General features: G+C 44.6%; 1 protein-coding gene across 3 annotated transcripts in view; it reads left to right on the forward strand.

The window, feature by feature from the left end:
• Nucleotides 1-15,508, forward strand: part of SNX1 (sorting nexin 1) — a 48,165-nt gene that overhangs the window by 18,036 nt on the left and 14,621 nt on the right. For all 3 annotated transcript variants that reach the window (XM_023729712.1, XM_023729713.1, XM_004374650.2), the window contains exons 5-13: nt 1,961-2,004; nt 3,708-3,849; nt 8,737-8,815; nt 9,259-9,334; nt 10,394-10,507; nt 10,722-10,815; nt 11,845-12,050; nt 14,451-14,594; nt 15,114-15,194. In XM_023729712.1, the coding sequence (XP_023585480.1) occupies nt 1,961-2,004; nt 3,708-3,849; nt 8,737-8,815; nt 9,259-9,334; nt 10,394-10,507; nt 10,722-10,815; nt 11,845-12,050; nt 14,451-14,594; nt 15,114-15,194 (980 nt within the window). The remainder of the gene's footprint in view (nt 1-1,960; nt 2,005-3,707; nt 3,850-8,736; nt 8,816-9,258; nt 9,335-10,393; nt 10,508-10,721; nt 10,816-11,844; nt 12,051-14,450; nt 14,595-15,113; nt 15,195-15,508) is intronic.

Here is a 15,508-nt window from a genome sequence, read left to right on the forward strand (position 1 = left end):
TTAAGCTAGCCATTAGCTAGTTCTTAGCTGCTTTAAATCCTTGATGGAATAAAACAGGTTATAAATAAATAGTACTAATTGCTTTGGTATTGTGTTAACAAGTCATGATGTTCAAACACGAGAGAGAATAATTAAAACATCCCATGAGTCAGATTTATTTAAACACAAGTCACTCTTAGGTGATAAGCTTTCATCCCCTCGCACCACAGTCTAGATTTCTAGTCATGTAGATGCCAAGAAGCCAGCTACGTAAAGCCTTTTCATAATCAAGGCCTGATCTTTATGAGAACACCTTCTGTTTTGTGGGCTGGTTATTCAGCATGGGCTTCTCTTTTCCACACACATAAGTTAGAACCCTATTTCTATCAAGATATTATGTTTGGAGCCTTGGTAATTTGCATATGCCATCTTTTACTCTCAGGAATTATTTGGGAAATTTATGTGAACTTTAAGACTGCTGTATTATTAACCCATTGTCAGCTCTTGTGCTCTGTGTACGCATGCAAGTATGTTCGTTTTCACACACCACGTCAGTAAAGCAGCCGGCGGACAGGCAGTGTCTGAAGGTCCTGCTTTGCATCTTAAGTTGTTTGCACTTGGACTTTCCCAAAATTGCAAGCACTACTTTATGGGATTGACCTTATTTTTTCTTTTTTAATTGTAATAAATGTATATTTAAAAAATCATTTGCCAAGGACTGACCTTTTGGACATTTGAATCTGACTATTCTTCTGCGAATGAAATTTTGAATACTTTTTCTATGAACTGACTTTTTTTTTTCTGTCATCAGTGGTAAACATCCTTAGTAATATTTGGCAATGTAGTATAAGTGGTTTAGAAGAAAACTAAAGGGGGTAATCAGTGTAAAGTAATTTCTAAAGTGTAGCTGTTTTATACACAGCTTTTTGGTAGGGGCTGGGGAGGTAGAGAAGGCAAGCCCTCTATTCTGGTATAATCTCCAACTTCTCTGTGTACTTTATACAAGCAGTCATTTCCAGCCATTCCATTGAAACCAGCTGTAATATTTGACCCTCTTGAACCAGTACTGCCCCTTTCCTTACCCCCTCACCCCAGGACTACTTCAGGAGCTTAAGCTTAGGCATCTGGTAATTGTTGACAAGGTTTTTGTGTTTGGTATTGGGAGGATTCAGGGTGGGGAGTAAGGGAATAAACCCACCATGAAATACCATAGCCCAGCACTGGAGCTGTGTATGTCTAGATCCCAGTGTGTGTCTTCTCAGTGTTCAGACAATCATTGGTGCCTTTATCTCCCCAGGTGGTCTAGGTCAGGAGACTCCTACAGAGAAAAACAGTTGCTTGAATCCCAAGTTATTTAACAAAGGCTTTTTCAGAAAAATAATTCCTCAGGAAAGGGAGATTGTGTGGCATCAGGCAGCCAGACTGTTCCCTGCTAGGCCCTTAGCTGTGGGTGAGCATGCTAGGTCAGTGAGGTCAGTGTCTCCCAGCACCAATGCAAGGGACCGTGATGGCCTTTCTAAAAGAGCAAACTGAGCCTGGAGCCAGCCTAGGGTGGAACTGCTTGTTTCCTTTTACATCACTTGCTTCCTTCTCCTCCTCCTGCTTTACACAGCAAGGGAATTGTTTGATTTTGGACAGATGTGTGTAATCAGCCCAAATATTGGCATGGTAACAACTGATGGATTGTCAGTATCCAGTGCTGCTTTGTGGAAGGTATAAATGGAGCCTGGCGTTGGAACAGGGACTGACTTTCTTGTCTGACTCGAAACTGGGGCTCAGCCAGCATCCGTGGGGGCATGCTATGTCCCACAGAGGCAAGTAGGAACTGGATGCTAGGATGGCATGTAAAATTCAGAGATGAAACAAGTACCCCTTCTTATACGGGACTCCTATGATGCATGATTCCTGGTTAAATATTAGCTAGATTAACACTCCTTTGGTTTACACGGTAATCCTCTCCTGCTTTCTTCTTTTCCCACAGGAGATGGTATGAACGCCTACGTAGCCTACAAAGTTACAACACAGGTGAGTCCAGGTGACCCTGCTGATGTCCACCTTAAAAGGTGTGGGTGCTCACACCAAGGAGGGCATCCTTCGGATTAACTATGGTCTCCCTTTAGTTTGTTTGCCAACATCTTCCTTCACATTCACTCAAGACGGACAAGCCTCCTTCCCTTTCATGGTCTCATCTGGGTACTCTAGACTGAGCCTTTCCAGTTTTCTTCCAAATAGCTAACACTTCCATGCGGAACTTTGTAAGTGTTATGACGTGCAGTGTATCTGATATAGCCCCATCCCACTTAGGAACTATGGCTTAGCGCTACTGTGGTGGATTGCTCCAAGCTAAGAGTGTTCAACTGTTTCCACATCCTCAGTTTTTCCGAGGTTTCGTATGTGGAGCTTCTTTTAATGTTTCCCCTAACCTTTTGCCTCTCAGCCTGGTCTTCCTTTTTTATATAATACTAATGCATACAAAACATCGTATGTGAGATACAAAGCATAATAAAATGGAGCCCTGAACTTACCACCAATCTTAAGCTCAGTACCATTGAATCTACCTGTATGCTTCTCCCCATCACATCCGCTGCCTCTTAGCTTAGAGGCAGCTGCTCTCCGGAGTTGTCTCCCATTGCCTTTATTAAAAGTCTTCACATATGTATCCCTAAGCAGCAAGTTGTTTTGCTTTGTTTTTGAGTTTCTTAAAAATGGTAACATGCTGAAAAAATGGTGCTTTCTTCACTTAGTGTTGTTTCTCAGACCCATCCGTGTTGTGAGCAGTTTCGGTTAATCCATTGTGTGAATATACCACAATGTACTTATTCGTTTGCCTGTTCTGAACATTTGACTTGTTTCTAGTCTTTGTAATTATGAACCAGGCACATTCTTACACGTATCTCCTACTGCGCACACAGAAAAGTTTCTCTAGGATATGTAACCAGGAGTACTTCTTGGGTCATAGGTAGTGCAGATGTTGAAATTCACAAGGAATGAAAACTATTTTCCAAAGTCTTTGTACCAGTTTATGCGTCCACTGGCAGTGTGTAAAAGTTTCCATTGATTCGCTTCTTTGCCAGCATTTGGCAAGGCTAAGTTTCTTAAATTTTGCCTATCTGGTGCGTATAAAATGATCTCTCATTATGATTTAGGCCTAGTCTTTTTTTTACTAGAAGTCTCCTTTGTATTGTCTCCCTACTGCTTGTTGGCCTGCCTCCTTGGAGTGCTAGCTCCTCTGACACTAGAGGTTAAAGTGTCTGCAGCTTAGACATGTCATCTTCTGTCCCTTTAGAAGCCCTGTTTAGACTGTCTTTCTCTAGTTTGGCTGCTCTAATTCCAGCAGCTTATACCCTTAATAAGTCAGTACAGGATGGATGGGTTATAGGTGACCATAAAATTCTTGTATTAAGCTAGAATTCTGCATGTTTCCGTAGAGCAAGAGTTCTTAACCTGAGGATGAAACTGTGTTTGAGTTTATTCGGTTCCCTTTGTAATCCTATCTTTAGTTTATGTGTTTAAAATCATCCCGAGAAGTGCTCCCTAAGCTTCCCCAGAAAAGGGGACTATAACTCAAAAAAGTTTAAGAAGCTCTGCCTTGGAGAAGGTTAGTTGCCAAGCAGCTAAAGGGCGGGGATCTGGGAGATGTATTCCTTTGATGGCACCCTGATGGCTTTCAAGATACTCATTCATCCCAATTTGGAATGAATTTGCCTTGTGTTTTTTCTGTCCCCAAGACGAGCTTACCAATGTTCAGAAGTAAACAGTTTGCAGTGAAAAGAAGATTTAGTGACTTTCTGGGTCTTTACGAGAAGCTTTCAGAGAAACACTCTCAGAATGGCTTCATTGTCCCTCCTCCTCCTGAGAAGAGCCTAATAGGTAAGACTATGGTCTTTAATTCCACTGGGATTTTTCCCTTTACCTTCTTTCTTCCTTTAATATAATTACTGTTTGGTATATATGAGACTACGTCTATTAACAGTGTAAAATCTTGTGGTTAGGGAAAAAAAAGATATATCCAGTGTTTTCCTATAAATCACCTGAGGTCTGGAGAGAGTCTATTTTGACGTGTCCTCTTTCCACAGATGCAGTAGGGGCTCTGGTTTCAGCCCCCAGAGTGTTTTGTTTGTTCTTCTTAGTTGGTATCCAGGAGTCTTGAATGATTGCTGTTCCCTCTAGATTGAAGCGTACTGAATTGTGTGGGGTGGGTGGGAGGCCTTTCCATCTCCGTCAGCTGATGCTTGTTCATCTCTGCTCAGAGCCCCACAGCACAGATGTCTGCAGTGTAAGTCCCAGGATTCAGAACCTTCAACACTTAGACTAGTTAAAGAATGACTCTTGTGTAAAAAACCTTTTGTTCATGTTTGTTCATGACATATAAGTGGCCTTAAGTTCTGTTTTGCTTTGTTCGTTGGTTTTTTTTTGTTTGTTTGTTTTAATTGTAGCAAATATGTATATAACAAAACATTTGCCAGTTCAGCATTTGTTCACATGTAGAGTTCAATGACATTGATTACGTTCATCATGTGGTTCACCTATCACCACTATCACTGGTTCCAAATGATTCCATCACCATTAACAGAAACCCAGTGCCCCCTAAGCAAAGACTCCCCTTTTCCCACTCCCTCCTGCCCCTGGTAACCACTAATAAACTTTGGTTTATTTGCATATTCTAGATATTTCAAATAAGTGGGATTATACAATATTTGTCTTTTTCTGACTGACTTATTTCACTCAGCATAGTAGTTTCAAGGTTCATCCATGTTGTAGCATGTATCAGGACTTCATTTCTCTTTATGGCCGAGTAGTTTCCACTGTTTGTCAGTTTGTCGTACTGTAGGGGCTTGCCTGTTGCTGTGATACTGGAAGCTATGCCACCAGTATTCAAATACTAGCAGGGTCACCCATGGCAGACAGGTTTCAGCTGAGCTTCCACACTAAGACAGACTAGGAAGAAGGACCCAGCAGTCTACCTCTGAAAAGAATTAGCCAGTGAAAATCTTATGAATAGCAGCGGAACATTGTCTGCTATAGTGCCGGAAGATGAACCCCTCAGGTTGGAAGGCACCCAAAATATGACTGGGGAAGAGCTGCCTCCTTAAAGTAAAGTTGACCTTAATGACATGGATGCAGTCAAGCTTTCGGGACCTTCTCATTCAAAATGAGAAGAAACAGCTGCAAACATCCATTAATAATCGGAACGTGGAATGTATGAAGTACGAATCTAGGAAAATGGGAAATCATCGGAAATGAAATGGAACACATGAACATCAATATCCTAGGCATCAGTGAGCTGAAATGGACTGGTATTGGCCATTTTGAATCAGACAATCATATGGTCTACTATGTCAGGAATGACAGATTGAAGAGGAATGGTGTTGCATTCATCATAAAAAAGAACATTTCAAGATCTATCCTGAACTACAATGCTGTCAGTGACAGGATAATATCCATATGCCTATAAGGAAGACCACTTAATACGACTGTTATTCAAATTTACACACCAACAAAATTTTTACCAACTTCTGCAGTCTGAAATTGATCGAACATGCGATCAGGATGCATTGATAATTACTGGTGATTGGAATGCAAAAGTTGGAAACAAAGGAGAAGGGACGGTAGCTGGAAAATACGGCCTTGGTGATAGAAACGATGTCGGAGATCGCATGATAGAATTTTGCAAGACCAACGACTTCATTGCAAATACCTTTTTTCACCAACATAAACGGCAACTATACATGTGGACCTCGCCAGATGGAATATACAGGAATCAAATCGACTACATCTGTGGAAAGAGATGATGGAAAAGCTCAATATCATCAGTCAGAACAAGGCCAGGGGCTGACTGCAGAACAGACCCTTAATTGCTCATATGCAAGGTCAACTTAAAACTGAAGAAAATTGGAACAAGTCCACGTGAGCCAAAGTATGACCTTGAGTATATCTCACCTGAATTTAGAGACCATCTCAAGAATAGATTTGACGCATTGAACATTAATGACCGAAAACCAGATGAGTTGTAGAATGAGATCAAGGATATCATACATGAAGAAAGCAAGAGTTCACTAATAAGACAGGAAAGAAAGAAAAGACCAAAATGAATGTCACAACAGACTCTGAAACTTGCTCTTGAATGTGAAGTAGCTAAAGCAAAAGGAAGAAATGGTAACATCAAAGAGCTGAACAGAAGATTTCAAAGGGTGGCTCGAGAAGACAAAGTAAAGAATTATAATGACATGTGCAAAGACCTGGAGCTAGAAAACCAAAAGGGAAGAACACACTCGACATTTCTCAAGCTGAAAGAACTAAAGAAAAAATTCAAGCCTCCAGTTGCGACATTGAAGGATTCGGTGGGGAAAATATTAAACGACGCAGGAAGCATCAAAAGAAGATGTAAGGAATACATAGAGTCACTAAACTAAAAAGAACTGGTTGACGTTCAGCCATTTCAGGAGGTAGCATATGATCAGGAACCAATGGTACTGAAGGAAGAAGTCCAAGCTGCACTGAAGGCGTTTGGCGAAAAACAAGGCTCCAGGAATTGACGGAATACAAACTGAGATGTTTCAGCAAACAGATACAGTGCTGGAAGTGCTCATTCGTCTTTGCCAAGAAATTTGGAAGACAGCTGCCTGGCCAACTGATTGGAAGAGATCCATATTTATGCCTATTCCCAAGAAAGGTGATCCAACTGAATGTGGAAATTATCGAACAATATCATTAATATCACACACAAGTAAAATTTTGCTGAAGATCATTCAAAAGCAGCTGCAGCAGTATATCGATAGGGAACTACCAGAAATTCAAGCCAGATTCAGAAGAGAACGTGGAACCGGGGATTTCGTTGCTGATGTCACATGGATCCTGGCTGAAAGCAGAGAATACCGGAAAGATGTTTACGTTTGTTTTATTGACCGTGCTAAGGCATTTGAATGTGTGGATCATAACAATTTATGGAAAACATTGTGAAGGATGGGAATTCTGGAACACTTAATTGTGCTCATGAGGAACCTATACATAGATCAAGAGGCAGTTGTTTGAACAGAACAAGGGGATACTGCGTGGTTTAAAGTCAGGAAAGATGTGCATCAGGGTTGTATCCTTTCACCATACCTATTCAATCTGTATGCTGAGCAAATACTCCAAGAAGCTGGACTATATGAAGAAGAACGGGGCATCAGGATTGGAGGAAGACTCATTAACAACCTGCATTATGCAGATGACACAACCTTACTTGCTGAAAGTGAAGAGGACTTGAAGCACTTACTGATGAAGATCAAAGACCACAGCCTTCAGTATGGATTGCCCCTCAACATAAAGAAAACAATGATCCTCACACCTGGACGAATAAGCAACATCATGATGAACAGAGAAAAGATTGAAGTTGTCAAGGATTTCATTTTGCTTGGATCCACAGTCAACACCCATGGAACCAGCAGTCAAGAAATCAAAAGACGTATTGCATTGGGCAAATCTGCTGCAAAAACCGCTTTAAAGTGTTGAAAAGCTAAGGTGTCACCTTGAAGACCAAGGTGCTCCTGACCCAAGCCGTGGTGTTTTCAATCGCCTCATATGCATGTGAAAGCCGGACGATGAATAAGGAAAACTGAAGAGGAATTGATGCCTTAGAATTATGATGTTGGTGAAGAATATTAAATATACCATGCACTGTCAAAAGAACAAACAAATCTGTCCTGGAAGAAGTACAACCAGAATGCTCCTTAGAAGCAAGGATGGCAAGACTCCATCTCACATACTTTGGACATGTAATCAGGAGGGATCAGCCCCTGGAGAAGGACATCATGCTTGGGTAAAGTATAGAAGGTCAGTGAAAAAGAGGAAGACCCTCAACGAGATGGATTGACACAGTGGCTGCAACAGTGGGCTTAAACATAACGATTGTGAGGATGGCGCAGGACTGGGCAGTGTTTTGTTCTGTTGTACATGTAGGGTCACTGTGAAACCAACTCAGCGGCACCTAACAACAACAACAACAATTTCCATTGTATGTATATACCGCATTTTCTTTATCCGTTCATCTGCTGATGGACCTTTAGATTGTTTCCACCTTTTGGCTACCGTGCTGCAATGTACAGTGGTGTACAAGTTTCTGTTTGCGTTTGTGCTTTCAGTTCTCTTGTGGATGTTCCTAGGAGTGGAATTGCTGGGTCGTATGGTAGTTCTGTTTTTAACTTTTTGAGGAACCATCAAACTCTTTTCTACAGTGTATGTACCATTTTGTATTCCCACCAGCAATGGATGAGAGTTCTAATTTCTTCACATCCTTGCCAACACTTATTTTCCATTTTTTTTCATCATAGCTATTCTAGTAGTGGTGAAGTGGTTTCTCATTGTGGTTTTGATTTGCGTCTCCCTAATGGCTAATGGGGAGCCCTGGTGGCACCTAGTTAAGAGCTTGGCTGCTAAGCAAAAGGTCAGAAGTTTGAATCCACCAGCCGCTGCTTGGAAACCCTATGGGGCAGCTCTACTGTGTCCTGTGGAGTTGCTATAAATTGGAATCGACTAGACAGCAACGAGTTTGTTTGTTTTTTTAATGGCTAATGATGTTGAACATTTTTTTCATGTGCTTGTTGACCATTTGTATATCTTCTTTGGTGAAATGTCTATCCAAGTCCTGTACACATTTTTTAATAGGGTAGGTTGTGTTTTGTAGTACTGCCCTTGTTCTTCCTGTGGGCTTTTTTTTTATTTACAGATTTACTATTTTTATGATTTATGATTTTTTTTTTTTAAATTCCATTCCAGGAATGACAAAAGTGAAAGTTGGGAAGGAAGATTCTTCTTCTGCAGAATTTCTTGAAAAACGAAGGGCTGCTCTAGAAAGGTAAGTGTCGTAAATGATAGCCATTTCCCAGAATAACAAGTAAGAAGCTGACGCTGAGACTTAGTTTTGAGCCATTCGCTCGAGTTAGTGGAGATGCGTCTCTGCTGCCTCTTTCCCAAGCCACTTACCTTCCTGACTTAGGGACAGGTCACCTTTCTTTTTCCTTTCCTGATCTCGAGTGAGCAGACAATCATATTCTCCTTCTCGGACAGTCATGTAGGAATGACCCTGTGATCTCCCTCTGACAGGTCATTTTTCTGTCCCCTTCTGGAAATGTGAAGAACATGAACTTGAATGTGGTGACAAGCAGCGTCTTACTTACATGTCTTATCTGAGGATGTTTTAAAGTAACGAAAACCTTAGTGCCCCCACCAGAACTGTGTGATGCCCAGAACCTTGTGAAGCGGGATTGACTAACCAGATGATGACTGTTTACCCTTCAGGTACCTTCAGAGGATTGTGAATCATCCAGCCATGGTACAGGACCCTGATGTCAGGGAGTTCTTGGAAAAAGAAGAGGTTAGTTTTGTACAAACTGAATTTCTTAATTTTCATTTGCTCCTTAGTGAAATGAAACTAGTTCATTCAACAAATATTTGAGTACCTAACATGTTTATAGCCTAGCACCAGAGTATATCCTAGTTTCACGAGCCCTCAAGAGTAATAAGTTATTTTTCAGCCTTTGAAATGAAAGAAGCTCCTTGCCAAAAAAAAAAATAAAAAAGCTGGTTGTAGAGATCAAACTGCATCCTAGTTTTGTCTTACTGGATCAACACAGTGATCCATTTAGCAAGTCCTTGGTGTGTCTTTCATAGATTACTGCTTGGCTCAAATTGAATGCCTATTTTTGTGCCAGGAGCTGAGGGGCATTGGTTAAAAACCATTACCACAGACCATAGAACTGCTATGTAGCAAAAGTGTTTATTAAAGTGGACAGTCTTTTTTACAGGCTACGTGTAGGCTATTCATGATTGTGAAAAATTGGAGACAGCCCAAATGCTAACAATTGAGGATTTAAGTAAAATATATCAATACAACAAATACTTTATTCTCATCATAAACAGAAACTATACAGAAATGATTGTACTTGTAAGCATGTATTAAAAGAATTATAAAAAGAAAACCATAAAATAGCATATAGATATAGCTATAGAAATGTGCAAGTTACTAAGGACAGCACAATTTCAGAATCTCTCAGGACCTGTTAAGTCCAGCTGTGTGCAGAGTATGCTAATCCAGAGAACTTTGGCTTTCAACAAAAGTATGTGTAGTGTTTAAGTGGTTCCTGCCTGAGCGGGGAGAATATGTCAACGTGCAGTCACCGCGCCACATATCAATCTACTTTCTTTCTGCACACAATGTCAAAAGCTGAACAATGTGCTGATTCTGTTTAGCAGAGTTATTGGATTTCGCCTTCTGTACGCGCTAGTTGTCGATTCGTCTGACCTTGAAAACAATCTACAGTTCAAATAATTTGTTTGGCAAGTTTTGGGCACGCTGTCTGATGAATACTGATTCTTCTGAACCTAAAATAGGGGCAGCAGATAACTTGCCATCCCCGCCTTCTTGGTCTTGTAGCTGCCACGCGCCGTGAGTACCCAGACGTTGAGTGGCGCTGGTCTCCTCAAAATGTTCAACAAAGCCACAGATGCAGTCAGCAAAATGACCATCAAGATGAATGAGTCAGACATTGTGAGTACCCTGATGCCTCTCAGAACTTCCCATCCCTCAGGCTTATGGGTCAGAAGCCCTGAGGAGTCCTGAAATGTCTGAGACTAGAGACATTTTTTTTTTTTTTTAGATAATTTAGTCCCTTTTTTTTTTTTTTTTTTAACTGCTAAGGGAAAACTGAGCTCTGTACTTGTGAGAGTGACCTCCACTGAAGCTCTGGGCTTGTGTGTTTCAGTGGTTTGAGGAGAAGCTCCAGGAGGTAGAGTGTGAGGAGCAGCGCTTACGGAAGCTGCATGCTGTTGTAGAAACTCTAGTCAACCACAGGAAAGGTAACAACCTCTGAAATGCACTTGGAGCTGGGGGAGGTTGCTGCACGTCTCTGGTGAGCTGGAGACAGGAGGGCATGCTGTTCCCAAATCTCTTAGTAATTCAAGTTGAAATTCTCAGCCCACCTGGTCCTTGGTGTTCTGATCAAAAAGATACGCCCTGCCATTTCCTGGCAGGAGACTACTTCAGCCACTGTGGGCTTCATACTTTCTAGCTGGGAGGGGTTCAGGGAAGCCATCCCAGATACAGCATGACCTGGTACATGGGTATCTGGTACATGTTGATATGGTTTGAATTGGTGGCTTATATCCAAAATGATGCCACATATGCTTTAGCTACATGGTCAAACCAGCGGTATGTAAATGTGGGGGAACCTTATGTCTCCTAACCCTTCTTCACCTTTCTTTAGTGATATTTGCTTAAAAAGCCAGTGAAATTTGGCAAGTTTGAATGCTTTCCTTCTCTGCCTTAAATATGCCAGTGGGCAGAACTCTAAGCAGGGAGAAGACCAGTAGCATGAGGCCAGTGTAAGGGGCTAACGGATTGTGTGTGTTGGGGGCAGGGTGTGGCCCACAAAACCTAAATGTTTGCTCTCTGGCCCTTTACAGAAAGAGCTCACTGACACCTGTCTAGAACGTGCAGGACTGTGTGTGTGCGCATGTTCAGGCTCTAGTGTAGACAGGCGCTTTATCATAAAGTAAGAATCATTCCTTTTGCCTGTTTGTGTTAACTGGCTCTTAGTTCTCCAGGAAGGTTGGAGAGGCTTCTTCCAGGCAGGCCTAGCCTAGTGAAACTTAACGACTAGTGCCTCTTGATGTTGCCCCTTTGACCAGGCTGCTTTCCCCTCAGTTTCGGAGTACAGGTGACTGTGGTCAGTACAGGTGACTGTGGTGAAAGTGACTGGCTGCAGGGCCCCCAGTTTCTGGCCATGTGGGGTGGAGCATTGCTAAGATGTGATGTGCAATGCCAGCTGACCTGTCCCTGTTCCGTGTGAGATCACAGTAGCCTCTGCTGTCTTTCCCTCCTTCCAGAGCTAGCGCTGAACACAGCCCAGTTTGCAAAGAGTCTAGCCATGCTCGGCAGCTCTGAGGACAACACGGCATTGTCACGAGCGCTCTCCCAGCTGGCTGAGGTGGAAGAAAAAATTGAGCAGCTCCACCAGGAACAGGCCAACAATGACTTCTTCCTCCTCGCTGAGCTTTTGAGCGACTACATTCGCCTCCTGGCCATAGTCCGCGTAAGCTTCTGTTTCCTTTCCCCTTTCTTCTCCCCTGGATTTAATTCTCTTGCTTTTCTCTCCCCCTTCTGAGAAAGTTTCATCCCGTTGCAGCTCGTAAATAGGTATAACTTTTTCTACTCTTGAAAGAAAAAGAGTAAACCAAACAATACATTTAACTTTAGCTAGTTGTTACGGAGTCATCTTGAGGCTTACAGCCAGTTTCATAGATGCACTGGGAGAAAAGGCCACTCTTGAATTCCCAGGTAGGCTCCCCCTTAGTGTTCAAGCTGGATGGCATCCTCTGTGCTCCTTTCTTCAGGCAAGGCTTATTACTGACCTGCTGCCCTGGCCCCCAGAGCAGTGACTTCCTTAGTCCTTTGGTCTTTGCCTCCCTAACAGTAAGCCACGGCTTTGCCCTGGTAAGAGCTCTTGCTGGCTTCCACTTGTCCCTCCAGTGTGAGCCGTCAGGTAACTACACGGAACGGGCTTGGCATCGCATGGAGGAGTGTAGCCAGGAGGCTGAGAGAGCTTTGTCACTGGAGCCCTGCGTGTGCTGTGCTGACCACACTGGTAACAGCATTGCAGCCTGCCCCCTCAGATCAAGCACCTGACGTTTTCTCCCGGTGATCAGGGCAGTCTGGTCTCCCATGACCTCTCAGAGCAGCCACGGAAGCTTGACTGGGCAGTGGTGCTAGCTCTCACATGGCCTCTCTGGGACAGAGGAAAGAGCCGAGAAGGAGCCTGGCACCTGCCCTGTTGAAGGGTCTGAGTCTGTCCCTGATTTGGCTGGGGACCAAGACGTGTGAGCCTCTGAGTTGGAGCAGAGCCACCCCTTACCCAGCATACCCCCTGCAGGGAGCTCCTGCGTTGTGAGCTGAGCTGCTGCTCCCAGAGCTCTGTTTCCTCCGTGGTGGAGCTGCTGACCAGAGCCTGTGGGATGGCGCCGTGTTCTCTCCCTTTGCCGTTTGGTTTGCTGCTGACTCAAGAGTGATAAGAAGCTTGAAAAATACCAGCTGTGGAATTCTTAGAACTGGTCGGACTGCTTAGATTGCAGAGGCATCCCAGGGCGGGGCCCTCTCAGGGGAAGCTGTCAGAGAGGAGCACTGTTTGAGGTCTTCTCTGGAGAACACAGCTCTTGGATATGACCCCCGCAGGGTCAGGGTGAGCTTGTCTGCAGCAGGGAGCGGGAAGCCTAGCCTAGAGCTCCAAATGCTGGGCTGGGGAGGCATGCCTCAGCACAGAGGTGTAAGCTGGCCTTTCCTCAGAGACCCTTCACCTGCCCGCCTCATAATCATGAGCTGATGGTGGGACTGGAGAGGTGAGCAGATCTTTCCTGCTCTCCACTGAACCTGGAGCTGGACCACTGTTGGCCCAATGGATTGAGTCTTACTGGGAAACGAGATCACCATTTACCTAATCCTTTCATGCGGAAGTGTCACGAAATTGCAGGTGAATAGCAGCGACGATGCTGGGGAAGGTGAATTTAGTGGCGTTGCTCTCCCTAAGGCCCAAGTTTTGGCAGAGGCCCACACTGAGAACTTCTGCAGAGAAGGGAAGGGAAACAAATGGAACCAAGCTGGGAGCTGGCCCCAGGCATAGATCTTTGATCCAGGCTGCCTCTTGAAGCACACAAAGAAAATAGGGGGGGTGGTGCTTAGTTAGCCCAACAGCTGCCCTTCCCTGGAAGTGCTGATTGTGGTCAAGGCACTGAAAACAGGGAAACCCAGCGAGCAGACTTTGAAGGAGCTTCTTGGAGGCCTTGGTAGCCTAGGACAATTGAGTGTATGGTTGGGATGAAAGCAAGCTGTCTGTGTGGTAGTTTTAAGTGTTTATCTACAGATTTGTCAGTCTAACCCTATTCACCATTTGGGTCTAAGTTTAAAGGTGGCTTCCTCAGGTTGGCCTTCCCTGACATCTCCAGGCTAAAAACCCTGATTTCTCAGTACTGCACACTTGTAATTCTGTGTTAGTAATTGTTAATGTAACGTTGGCCTCCTCTGTTAAATTGTAAGTGCCATGAAAGTAGGACTATGCTTGTTTCATTCCTCCCAGTGTTCCTAGCTCCTGGCACATGGCAGGGACACAGGAAAGGTGTGTAGGCTCATGGGCTGACTGAACTGAGGGAGACAGTTCAGAAGCCCTAGTTTTGGGCATTGGCATCAGGCCAGCTACTGTGCTCCCAGCCGTCCGGCCCGGGGAGTAGCATGAAGCAGCATGGCGCTGGCCCACGGGAGGCTTGGGGAGTAGTCTTACCCAAACTTGGGCTTTCAGACATAAAACTTACCAGTGGAGCACTCACATGTGGCTGTAGAACCTGCCCTTGCTCTGTCCTTCCTTGACACAGCTGCAGGGAGAGCCTCCTCCGGCGCAGAGCCAGCGGAGCTCTTGAAGGGCTGGTTGTCTCCCCGCCCCCCACAGGCTGCCTTTGACCAGCGCATGAAGACCTGGCAGCGCTGGCAGGATGCTCAAGCCACACTGCAGAAGAAGCGGGAGGCTGAGGCCCGGCTGCTGTGGGCCAACAAGCCTGACAAGCTGCAGCTGGCCAAGGATGAGATCGCAGAGGTGAGTCTCCCAAGGCGGCCCAGTGTGGATATTCTGCCGGCTCCTGAGTGAGTTTGGGTCCCCTCCCACCCAGACACTCAGAAGCCCACAGCAGGCAAAGAGCTTACCACGTCTGTAGGACTGGGACTGCCTGTGAAGCACCTGACGGTGATTGCATGCCCGCTTTGAGGCCTGGCCCTCCACTGTTCCCCCTCTACCCCGGACTTGCCAAATCAGAATCTCTGGAGGGGGGGTCCTGGCATGGGTCTTTGAAAAGCTCCCTACCTGATTCTGATATACCCACCTGGTGAGAACTAAATTAAGTTCCTCACGGCCCCTGTGTTCCCACGAGCCCCTGACATGGCCTTCTGCTGGACTCTGATTTATGTGCTGAATCCCCTTTTGATAGCTGATCTCCCCCAGAGGGACAGACAGACATAATGATCAATTGAGGTCTCGTGTAGAGTTGCTGTGCAAATGTAAAGGCTTAATAACGATTCCATAATATTAAGTGAGCCTCTCTTTCCTCTTTCTTCCCAGTGGGAGTCTCGGGTGACTCAGTATGAAAGGGACTTTGAGAGGATTTCAACAGTGGTTCGAAAAGAAGTGGTACGGTTTGAGGTGAGATAGAAGGTCTGCTCCTCAGAGTGCAGTGCCTGTTGTGGTAGCGCTGTTCGTTTTGTCCACATATACTGAGAAGGGAGACAGATGGGGGTGCCAGTGACTTGGCAGTCCCTCTTTCTGTGCATGCGTGTGTGTGCGCGTGTGCGTGTGTGCATGTGTGTGTGCACGCGCGCGCACGCACGCACGCCTGGGGGAATGGCTGCTCCGCTCGTGGCTGGACCAGAGCAGTTAGACATAAACCAAAGCTTGCAGCTGCTGTATACCCTGCAGTCCTTTATCCTTTCTCCTCCCTCCCTCACCGCTCACCCCTC

Source organism: Trichechus manatus, unplaced genomic scaffold (genome assembly GCF_000243295.1).
Source record: "Trichechus manatus latirostris isolate Lorelei unplaced genomic scaffold, TriManLat1.0 scaffold00030, whole genome shotgun sequence".
In the NCBI taxonomy this organism is placed as follows: Eukaryota; Metazoa; Chordata; class Mammalia; order Sirenia; family Trichechidae; genus Trichechus; species Trichechus manatus.